Source organism: Choloepus didactylus, chromosome 4 (genome assembly GCF_015220235.1).
Source record: "Choloepus didactylus isolate mChoDid1 chromosome 4, mChoDid1.pri, whole genome shotgun sequence".
NCBI lineage: Eukaryota > Metazoa > Chordata > Mammalia > Pilosa > Megalonychidae > Choloepus > Choloepus didactylus.
In genome coordinates this window covers 130222271-130235056 of record NC_051310.1, presented here as the reverse complement: position 1 = coordinate 130235056, position 12786 = coordinate 130222271, and the positions used below count along the sequence as shown (strand labels likewise).

General features: G+C 35.5%; 1 protein-coding gene across 4 annotated transcripts in view; it reads right to left on the bottom strand.

Annotated features, from left to right (window-relative positions):
• The window catches only part of TRPM7 (transient receptor potential cation channel subfamily M member 7), a 160802-nt gene that overhangs the window by 127927 nt on the left and 20089 nt on the right, over positions 1–12786 (bottom strand). For all 4 annotated transcript variants that reach the window (XM_037833993.1, XM_037833994.1, XM_037833992.1 and 1 more), the window contains 2 exons: positions 4519–4598; positions 1449–1487 (listed from right to left, as the gene is read on the bottom strand). In XM_037833993.1, the coding sequence (XP_037689921.1) occupies positions 1449–1487; positions 4519–4598 (119 nt within the window). The remainder of the gene's footprint in view (positions 1–1448; positions 1488–4518; positions 4599–12786) is intronic.

Genomic DNA, 12786 nt, shown 5'->3' with positions numbered 1-12786 from the left:
TCTGCGGATATTATCAAGCAATCTAATACATATGTAACTGTAGTCTCAAAGGGAAGAGAGAATAGGGTAGAAAAATATTTGAAGAAATGATGACTGAAAAATTCCCAATTTTGAGAAAAACATCAACTTGCAGATACTTGCCCAAGTAGAGTAAATATGAAAAGAATTACCCTTAGTCACACTATAGATATGCTGCTAAAACGCAGAGGCACAGAAAAAAATCTTAAAAGCATCCAGAAAAGAAAGGTAAATTGAATACACAGGAACAACTAGACTAATGACAGTTGACTTTTCACTAGAAACAATGGCCAAAAGACAATACGATGGTATCTTTGAAGTACTGAAACAAAAAAACTGTGAACCCAGAATTTTTTATTCAGTCAAAATATCCTTGACAACTGAGACTGAAATAAACATATTTTCAGATAAACCAAAGCTGAGACAATCCATTTCCAGAATACCTGCACTATTCAAAATGTCAAAAGAAGTTCTTGAGCCTAAAAGGAATGACACCAGATGAAACCTCCCATTTACAGGAAGATGGAGGAAATTGTGCGTTCCACTGGAAATGGTAAAAATGGGGCAAATATTGAAAAAAAAAAAAATCTTTTCTTTTTCTTTACTTACTTCCTTGAAATACAACTCAGTATATCTAAAATGAACTCATTCTATGCACTTCTGTTCCAAGCCTACCAATGAGAGACCATCTTGTCATTTTCCTCTTATATTTCTTCATCAGACCTTAATATTATCATTTATTCAAGTATCCAAGAAAAGAACTTATGCACCATCTTCAAATCGTTGCTTTTGCTTCACAGCCACCAAATTCTATTGAATTTATCTCATTAATAGCTTCAAATATGTCTGCCTCTCTTCATCATCATAGGCACTATATGAATTCAGGTCTCCTTTTTAGCCAGAATTAGTCCAAAACTTTCCTAAATCAGTGTCTTTAAAATGCCAACTGTTTTTTCAAAAATGAAAAAAGCTGAGCATATTACTCTCCTTATTTTAACACAAAATCCAAACTATTTGGCATTAATATACCACAACCTTAAATGATCTGGCTCCTACTTATTTCTTCTGGCTCAGACTTCTCCATTTCCAGTTTTACATCCTACATTCTACATTCTGCAGTTTCCTAATGGAACCACGATCTCTTTCACTGCCAAGCCATCCCACATCCTGCTCTCTGTGCCTAAAACTTTTTATACTCAATCTTTGCCCAACTAACTCACGCTCAACTTTATGACATAGCACAGGTAGCATCACCTGAATTTCAAGAAGCCTTGCCTGATCTCTCACCTAAGTCTGGGTAAGATACCCCTCAAATGTAGAAGCCTGCGAATACTATCCCACTATATTCTAAGAGATATTTCCAATAGATTTGTTTTATTTTTCAAAATCTAGTTATTGTCTTAAATTGTGGTGTTTTTAATTAAACCTACCTGACAAGTTGTTGACAAATTTGACATCCTGGAAGGCATCTGTAAACAATAGGGAAAATAAATTACTTACATGAGAATTTTAGTTAAGTAAATTAGATAAAATCCATACAAAAGTACAGAGCAAAGCAAATTATATATTTAGTATAATTTTACAGCAGATATCACAGGTCATATATACCTTGACTTATACATTCATGTAATTTATTTTAACTCCTATGGTTTCCATATTTTAATACAATTAGCTGTGACATACAACACAGAAACTATAAAAGAAAAGAATCACAAACTTAACTATATAAAAATACAATATTTCTAATTGGCAAAATATGTCACTAATAAAGTCTAAAGATAAAGTGAGAAAAAAAGTATTTGAAAACAAAGGGTTGGTTTCTCTAATATATAAACAGCTTCCTCAAATTAATAAGGAAAAAATTCCAATACAAAAAAGGGAAAACTATTTAAAAAGATAGTTCCCAGAAAGAAAAATCACATGAAAAGACATTTCATGAGAAATGAAAATTAAAACTGCAATGGGATATCTTTTCTCACCTACATGATTAACAGAGTCTTATTTTAATCTTTTAAGTCATAACCTTTATAATGGTAAAGAAAGAGAATTTTCAAAGAAATATATAGCTAAAATAATGTCTTTAAGAAAAGACATGAATATACACATCTATGATGCTCAATGAACTCCAAACAGGATAAACCCAAACAGACCCACACCATGATATTTATAATCAAACTGTCTAATGCCAAAGACAAAAAGAAAATTCTGAAAGGCACAAGAGAGAAGCAATGTGTCATGTACAAAGTGCCTCAATAAAATTTAAGTGTTGCTTTCTCATTGGAAACCATGGAGGCAAGAAGGCAGTGGGATGACATAGTTAAACTACAACTAAGCAAAAACACACCAAACAAGAATTCTGTATCTGAAAAAACTGTCTTTCAAAAATGAGGGAGGAATTAAGACATTCTTAGATAAAAAAAAAAGCTGAAGGAGTTCATCACCACTAGATGGGTCCTACAAGAAATGCTAAAAGGAGTTCTGCAGGTTGAAAGGAAAAGACACTAGACAATTAACTGAAGCCACATGAAGAAATAAAGATCTCCGGTAAAGATAATGACATTGGCAAATATAAATACCAGTACTATTATATTTTTGATTTGAAACTCCACCTTTTACATCCATATCTAAAAGGCAAATGCATAAAAAGTAAAGATAAATCAACAGTTTTGGACTCATACTGTAAAAATATGAAATTTTTATGACAAGAACTATATAAAGGTGTGGGGACAGAGGGGTACAGGTACATAGTTTATGTATGCTATTGATGTTAAGTTGGGATCAAAGCAAATGAGACTGTTACAGATTTAGGATGTTAGATTTAAGTCCCACGGTAACCACAAAGAAAATATCAGAGAATATGCAAATTCAGAGACAGAAAATAGAGAGTACAAATTACCAGGGGTGGGGAGAAGAGGCAATGGGGAGTTAAAGCAAAATGAGTACAGGGTTTCTGTTTGGGGTGAAGGGAAAGTTCTAGTAATGGATGGTGGTGAAGATACTGCAACATTGTGAATGTGATTAACCCCACTGAATGGTATTGCTTGGGAGACGCTGGAGTAGGAAGATTTTATGTTTTATATATGTTCCTACAATTTCAAATAAAGAAGAGAAAGAAAGAGAAACTAAAGCAATAATGACAATTAAATGCAATACTTGATACTGGACGAGATCTAAGAATGGAAGAAAAAAGTTTCAAAAAGATAGTATTGGGAAATAAGAAAAAGTTGGAAATTAGACTAAGCTTTATATCAATGTTAAATTTCTTTAATTCGGTACCTGAACTTAGGGTGATTACATAAAGGAATATCCTTGTTTGTAAAAAATGTACACGGAAGTATCATGTGTTCAAGGAGTATGATATATTCAAGGAATATGATGTGTTCTGAACCTCTCAAATGTTCAAAAAACAAACAGATGGAGAAAGAGGGAAAGGGAGAGGAGGAGAGGGGGAGACGGGAAGGGGGGAGAGAGGAAGAGAGAGAGAGGGAGAAAGGGAGAGAGGGGGAGAAAGGGAGAGGGAGACAGCTGCAATGATGGCAAAATGTTAAAAAATTTGTGGTTCTGGGTATGGGGGCCGGGGTGGGGGAGGGTTTTGGCGTTCTCTGCATGGGATTTGTATTATTTTTGCAATTGTCCTGCAAGATTGAAATTATTTCAAAATAAAGTTGTTGTTTTTTATTTCATTAGCATAGAAAAAACAAACCAGCAAACTGTGTTAGAAAATCACAATTTTCTCTTATTGAAAGGAAAAGTACCTTACAGTAGGAATGACACAATGAATTAAAGAGACCTAAATTCTAATCCCATCTTTACTAGCCACGTGATCTTGGAAATGTCATTTATTCTCTCTGGTTAGGAAAAGTGAAATGACACTGTAACAAAACATACCTTAAAATAGCAAGAAATTAAAATTAACTTACAAAGAAAAAAAAATCACAAAATCCAGAAACTGAAAGAGACATTAAATTTTATATTTTGATTATCTAAAAGAGTTCATCAAAAGACAGAATTTACAAAAAAGTTGGAGAAAGGACACTAGACACTAAATAATAAATTGAAAACACATGAAGAAAAAAGAATTCTGTATAAGGTAATGAAATCGGTAAATATGAATGCCATATCAGTTTCTTCAACATGAACCAAAGTGTTAGGTGTGCAGTAGCTGCTCAATAAACAAACAGATATACATACATCTTGAACTTCGCAATATTAGTGAATAAGTGATATTAGAGAGCCTCTCTTATTTTTATTATTTATTAGTCTGATTTGGGGGAGGATGAGGATAGAGGAACACTTGGAGGAAGAGGTTTTATGCTGTAAATGTCAGTAAGAACTCCAAAACATTGGTATCTTGCTAATCCTGTCTCTCCTTCTCCAAATCCCAGAAGAAAAATTAACAGTAACTACCAATAATGTACTGATTATTTTTAATAAATAAATAGCACTATAATTTAAATACAAATTTCTAGAAGAGCCTGGAGGAAACAAAGGTATTCTTACCTGTGAGGGTCCTTGGAACTTGGTATAATATATACACATTCCCTCTTGGTTAAAGTGCTTTCTATCCAGGATTTCTGGGACTAAAAATAAAGTTAAAGAATGGTTTATATATTAACTCAATAATATAAGGAAATAATTTCATAATAAATACACATAAAAATACACTTCTAGACTAATTGGCTTTTTCAATTCCCTAAATATTTACTAGATACTATACACCGACTGATAGCAGCACACTTAAAACATTGGAATCATTCCATTTAAGACCTGTGATTTAGATTACTAAGTCAACAGTGCTATCCAGACACTTTTGTTTCAAAGAGGAAGGAGGCCAAATCTGAAATTCCCACTGCGAGTCAAAAATCTCAAGAGAACTGCAGAACTGAAGAGACGCTGGGTTGTAGAACAAAGGATAAAAGTCACTGTCAGATTAAATTTAAAAAATAAAACCCAGCTATATGCCATTTCTAAAATATCTAAAGCATAACTGTGTGGGATGGTTAAAAATAAAGATGGAAAAAAATGTCAAGTAAATTAGAATAAAAAGAAAGATGATAAATATCAGAAAAAGCAGACTCCAAACATCAATAGGGAAAGATCAGGTTATTAAATGACTATAAAGTTCAATTCACCAGGAATTCACAGTTCAATTCACAACAATTTTATGAACAACCAAATAAAATAGTTTCAAAATACATAAAAGTCAAAATTAATAGGAAGAATTAAGAGAAATCTAACGTTACAGTGGAAGATTAACACATTTCCCTAAATTACTGAAAGGTCAATCAGGCAAAAAAAATAATAACCTGGAAAGCTACTTAGAAGATTTTAACAACATTTTGGCAAGCTTGACTTATTGAATATACACCGATTTCTGCACATAACAACCAGAATATCCTTTCTTCTTGAGCACATAACAATAGAACATCCATTCTTCTAGAGCTCATGTATGGCATTACAATTGATCATGTACTTGACCATAAAGCAAAAGTCAAAAAATTTCAGAGAATGGCTCTCTTTTCAGATCATACTCACTAATCACAACTCAAGTAACACAATGCAAATAAATTTTAAAACCCCCAAATACTTGAAACTTTTTTAATTACTTTAAAGATTTTTTAATTACTTCAAAGGAAAAATCATAATTAAAATTTTAAAATTTTTCAAAGTGAATAATAGTGAAAACCACTAGACACTTCAAAAGCTGTGCAAGAGAGCCTCCACAGACCCAGATGTTCGGCAATGCAGACAGAAAGATGTTTGCAGATGCTGGGCTAAAATGAAGCCCAGAGATTGCCCCAGAGAAGCCAGGTAAGAACCCACAGATGCTTAAGGAGAAAGCTACTGGAATCAGAGGCCAAAAGCAATGCAACCTGGGAGCAAAGGACCAGCAGACACCAGCCACGTGCCTTCCTAGCTGACAGAGGTGTTCTGGAAGCCATAAGCCTTTCCTCAGAGAAGGTATCTACTTCTTGATGTCTTAATTTGGACATTTTCATGGCCACAGAACTATAAATTTGTGAACTAATAACCTCCCATTGTAAAAGCCAATCCATTTCTGGTTTATTGTAGTTTATTGCATTTTCGGCAGCTTAGCAAATCAGAACATGTGTTCACAGATTGGAAGACTTAATATTGTTAAAATGTCAATTCTACTCAAAGTGATTTACAGATTAAACGCAATCTCAAATCCCAACAACTTTCTTTGCAGAAATGGAAAAGCCAATCATCAAATTTATTTGGAAGTGTAAGGGGCCCCAAATAGCCAAAAACATCTTGAACAGAAGAATGAAGCTGGAAGACTCACGTAACCCTATTTGAAAACTTACTGCAAAGCTACAGCAATCAAAACAGCATGTTACTGGCACAAGGACAGACAAACAGACCAATAGAGTCAAAATGAGAGTTCAGGAATAAATCCTCGCATCCATGGACAGCTGATCTTTGACAAGGGTGCCCTGCCCTCTCAATGGGTAAAGTCTCTTCAACAAATGGTGCTGGGAATATTGGATAGCCATAGGCAAAAGAATGAAAGTGAAACTGTACCACATGCCATATACAAAAATTAACTCAAAATGGATCAAAAACCTAAGAACCCAAAGTATTAAACTCCTAGAAGAAAATATGGAGAGTATCTTCAGGACCTTGTGTTAAGCAATAATTTCTTAGAATTTAAACCAAAAGTATGAGCAACAACAATAAAATAGATAAAAGGGCTTCATCAAAATTAAAAATTTTTGTGCACCAAAGGACTTCATCATGAAAGTAAAAAGAGAACCTACAGAATAAAAAAAAGTTTTTGGAAACTACATATCTGATAAAGGCTTAAAATCCAAAATATCCTGAACAACAGAAAGAAAAACAACCCAACTGTAAAATGGGCAAAGGACCTAAATAGACATTCTTCCAAAGAAGATATGCAAACAGCCGGTAAGCACATGAGAAGATGCTCAACATCATTAGCCATTAGGGAAATGCAAATCAGAACCACAGTGAGGTACCATTTCACATGCACTAGAATGGCTACTATTAAAAAAGAAGAAGAAAAGAAAAGAAGAAATGTTAGAGATGTGGAGAAACAGGAACTCACATTCATTCTTGGCAGGAATGTAAAATGGTGCAGTCACTGAAGAAAACATTTTGGTGGTTCCTCAGAAAGTTAAGTATAGAATTACCACAGGACCCGGCAATTCTACTTCTAGGAATAGACCCAAAAGAACTGAAAGCAGGGACTCGAGCAGGTATTTGCCCATCGATGTTAACAGAGGCATTATCCACAATCGCCAAAAGATGGAAGCAACCCAAATGTCCAGCAACAGATGAATGGATAAACAAAATGTAGCATATACATACAATGGCATATTATTCAGCCATAAGAAAGAATGAAGTTCTGGCATATGTGACAACATGGATGGAGCTTGAAGACATCATGCTGAGTGAAATAAGCCAGACACAAAAATATATGATCTCACTGATTTGAAATAATTAGAATAAAAAAATTCATGGAGTCAGAAACTAGAATATAGGTTACAGCAGCTGGGGTGGGGGTAGGAAACGGGGAGTAAATGCTTAATTGCTACAGAGCTTCTGTTTAGGTGATGGAATCGTTTTGGTAATAGATGACGGTGATAGTAGCACAACATTGTGAATGCAATTAACACCACTGAATGATATATTTGAATGTGGTTAAAAGAGGAAATTTTAAGTTGTATATATCTTACAAGAATAAAAATTTTTAAAAACCCATAAAACTGTACAATACAGTGAACCCTAATATAAATTGTAGACTATAGTTAACAGCATAATTACAGTAATATTCTTTCATCTATAGGTACCACACTAATTCAAAATGTTAATAATAAGAAAAACTGTGTGTGGGTGAGGGGGGAGTAGTATTTGTGAACTCTGTATCTTCTGCATGATTTTTCTGTAAATCTACAATTCCCATAATAAAAAATAAACTAAAAATAAATAAATAAATAAACCTGTGCAAGCAGTCTCAATGGTACTTTGAGGGAACTGTACACTCTTAAATGGTTACATTAGAAAACAAATACTGAAAATTAATTGAGCTGTGTCCAATTTTTAAAAAACAGAAAAATAAGAGGACAAACCCAAAGAAAAAAGGAAACAGATAAACACAAAAACAAAAGTTAATGAAATAAAAACCAAAACACAAAAGGAAGGTAAAGCTAAAAAGTTGGTTCTTGGAAAGATGAACACAATACATAAACTTCCATCAAGACCAAGCAAGAAAAAACAGAGAAAGCACAAATGGTAGCAAACGAAAAGATAAAATACAACTTAAAGGTACAATAGAAAACAAATAATTGTAAGAAAATACAAAATAATAGTAAGAGAATAATCAACAACTCTGTGGAAAAACATTAAAAAGTGAAACAGACAAATCTTAGAAAAGTATAAACACTTGTAGAAGTATACAAAATTTTACAATCTTTCAAAGAAAAAAAGTTGTATGTATATATACATATACACACACAGAGAGAGAAGGAGAAAACTAGAGAAGTGGAGGGAAAGAGGGAGAGAGGGAGGGAAGCATGCGTGTAAAACTGGGGATACTTGATGAAGGGTACACAAGAATTCTTATTCTTTTCCTTTAATGAACCCAAAATTATTTAAAGATAACTGTTCAAAAAAATTAATTTTTTATACCTTACTTAAGCTTTGATAGGGATCCCTAGACTCTCAATCCTGACTGATTTTAAAAAGAGACTAAAGGAGATGAAGCATCATGTATTGGGATAAGGAAGACCTTAATAAGTTACGATCAAGTAGATTAAAGATCTCAGGCTCCATCCCAATATACACCATATACCAACCCAATATATCTATATACTCACACCAGTACAAAAAGGAAGAGTCTATATTCCAAAAGAAACCTCTAAGAGAAGAGACATTGTATGCAAAACTATATTGGGTGATATTTGATAAGTTTCTCTAGAGTCCTTCAAGGAGCTAACACATTATGATAAACCTCCTCCAACCCTCTACTCCAAGTTACAAAATTCTGTCTTTCCTTAACATCATTCAAATTTTCCATTTCCTAGGTCAATGGTTTTCCTTTAAACAGTCTCGTTTAGGTAGGAGCAAATTGCTCCCACCATAAAATCACAAGATGCCCTCTGGATCTTAGGGCCCTTCATCAGCAAAATTCCCTGTACTTTCAAATTTTTTTTAGAACATTCCCTTCACCACCTTCTGTTCTAATTAAAATCTGATTATCCCCTGAAGTACTTGCTTCCCTTCTATCCCTCTAAGGAAAAAAAAAAAAAAAAAAAGTAAGAATGTTTTCTCTAGCTTCTCTGTACTGGGACTCATGTTGGCAAACCCTACTCTACTTCTACTCAACTATCCATCCACTTCATTGTTATTGCCTATGTGCTGCTAAATATGACTACAGAAAAACATAACAATGCTCTCTGGTTTGTCTTTAACATCCTGACCACAAACCTCAAATGACATTAATGATGATCAGCAATCACATTATAAACCCCTGGTTTAACTTCTCACTCCTGGATGATTTCACACCATCTCTTCCTCCCCTCAAACTTCCAACTCTTCTCCCCTATTCTTATTCTCAATAGATAAGCTGGTGTCCTCACTACCTGTATCAGTGAGAAAACTGAAGCAATCCAAAGAGAATTTCTACAAACTTCCTGTACCCATCAATGAGTATCTACACTCACATATTCTACTTTCCCTCCTGTGACCATCTGACCTCTCATTTTGAGTCTTATGCCTTGGAGCCAAAACCCCTCCCTAACTCAAGGAATTCTCCTCCCATTTTTTCCATCTTGACTAGCTCATTCAAGTTAGCAAACATACTATTATTCTCCCCATCTTAAAAAACACAACTAAAAATAAACCTTTTCTTGACTTCAGTTCTCCCTCAAGCTACAGTCCCATGTTTCTCTCTCCACAGTAAATGTAATTGGAAAGTTTTTTTCCTCCTTTCTTCTCCCATTCTTCCTAAAACCCACTCCAGTAAGGGTCTCAAACCAACCAGTCTCTGAAATAAGTGTCTACAAGATAACCAATGACTTTCTCTAAATTAAAAGGTCAAAATTCAGGCCTCATCTTCACTGACATATCAAATAGAATTTAACAAGGTTGATCATGCCCATCTTTTTATAACACTTTCTTCAATTGGTTTGGTTTCATCCTCCCTCATTGGCCACTCTTCTCATCTCCTTTGCTGATACCTCCTTTTTTCCACAATCTTTTTAAAGAATGGTATACCCAAGGGCTTAGACTTTGGACTTCTTTTTGCCAACTACATTCACTCTCACTCAAATTTACCACTGATACGCTGGATAACTCCCAAATTTTTATTTTTTACCCAGATCTGTCCCTGAACCCCATGCTCATATATCCAACCGCCTACTCAACAGTTCATTCTGTTATATAAAATGCAGCTCCAACTTAACATGGCCAAATCCGAGCCTTTCACCCAAACACTCATTCTCCATGTAGTCTTCCCCATCTCAGTAAAGGGCACCTCCATTCTTCCAGTTCCACTCTTATTTATTTAAGGCAAAAATCTTAGTGGCATCCTTGATTCCCTCTTCTCCTATGAGCAAGTCCTCTCAACTTGCCTTCAAAATTTATTCAAAATCTAACCACTTCTTAACACCTCCTTGCTACTGTTCTGAACCTCTTGCCTGGCCTGTTGCAGAAACCACTCATACTTCCACTCTTGCCTCCCTCAAGTCTATTCCTCAACAGAACTTAAGTAATCACTTTAAAATATAAGTCAGATTATGTCACTTCTCTGCTTGAAACTCTCGACCATCTCCCCATTTTACTCTGAGTTTTATAAAAGTCAATGTCCTGACAATAACCTTGAAGGTTCTAGGTGTTCTGCACCACTGCATCCTGCCTCATCACTTTCATTCCATTGCTTCCTTCAAGTCTTTGAGCAAATGTCACTCTTCTCAGTGAAGCCTACCCTACTTAAAAATACAATTTGCATCACCTCCCAATCTTATGGCATTCTATTTTTCCCCTAGCACTTACCACCTTTTAACATTCTATAAAACTCATTTATTACACCTTTTTTTTGTTTTTTTGTTTTTTTTTTTTACTTTTTGTATCCTTCCACTACAATGTAACACTAAAAGAACAAGGATTTCTGTCTTTGGTTTTCCCACTCATGTATCCCCAGCACCCAGAACAGTGCTTGAAATATGGTATATGCACAATAAATATTGGTTGAGTGAATTAGAATAGTGATTCTCAATCTGCTAAACACCTGAGAGTTTAGGAGAATGAGGAACAGCAATTACGCAGAGCACATCTAGATAAAAAACATATTCGATATAAATATTTTCATTATAAAAACTAAAGAAAGTAAAGTTTGACCAATCTTGATTACTCAGAATACACAAAGGATGGAGCTGAAGGGCTCAATAGGGGCAACAATGAGATCATCTGCTCTTTTTTTAAGTGCAACCACAATTTCAAAGGAGCCTCATAAAGAGACTTAATAAAGCAGAATACAGAACTTGGGAGCATCCTTGGTAATCAAATAATTGCTGAACTGAAATAGAGGTTTAAAAACCTTGGGCCTAGACTACCATGAAGATGGCAAAACAGCAAACTTCTCACCAGTGGAATAACTAGAGAAAAGGTAGAAAACGAAGAGGACAGCAATTTCAGGGTACAAGTGGCCAGAGAAGAACCTCTAAAATATATAGTGGAAACTTATTTGGTTTAAAGAGCGGAGAAATTACGTCTGAAAGGACAGGGTGAGTTTATTCACTTGGGACCGCCGCCAGGGCTGGCAGCTGTGAGCCAAGCAGGGGAGGGAGGAGCTCTACACTCCTGCACACTCATCTCAGCAATTAGCTGGGGAGATAAGTCTTCTCAGCCCCGCGACAGGGAGTTCCCATGAGGGAACTCAGGAACAAGCAGAACTGTGTTGACTGCACACAGAAAATTTGGTGTTTTTACTCCTCCTCCACGGAAGCCCAAGGAATGCACAGACGAGAGGTGGGGATAAGTGAGGGTGCCACATGGAAGTACCAGGAACCCCTCCCCTACCCAAGAGACTCACAGGCAGACAGCAGGCAGGTACCTTGAGGGTAAACCAAAAGTGGGGCACCTTTGAGCTAGTTGAAGGCTAGGGAAGGACAGAATAGTAGCCCACAGCCTGCGAGTAATCCACTTGGATGCATGGGACTCACTAGACCCTCTGTGCCCTTAAGCAGACTCTCTGCTGAACTGCACAGGACCCACAACCCCCACCCCTATGGCTGGTAGTCCCAGTGCATACAGAGAACTCCTGTGCTACTTGGACTTCCAACTGATTTAGATCCCTCCCAGTGCGCAACCACAGTCGTGGAAAAACAGGCTTGAGGGGAGAAGGTGGCTAAAGAGCACCATCTGCTGGGAAGACAGAGAAACTGCACTCTAGCAAGCTGTGGTTCTGCCAAATTTTATATAAATGTCCAAATACTCCTGCATCTCCCAAAATAACCTTATCAAGATAATCAAATGCCCCAAAGTCAACAGAAAATCACAAAACATATGAAGATCCAAGATATGGACAAGCCAAATGACCAAATTAAGAAGTTGGAGGAGACACAGATCTAATAGCAATTAATCAAAGAAGTACATACAGATCTCCAAAACAACTTCATTGGGTTGGCTAAAGACATAAAAGATACCCAGAATACTCTAGAAAAGCATTAAGAAAAATGTGAATAAGTAAACAGAAAAATAGCAGAACTGATGAAAATAAAAGAT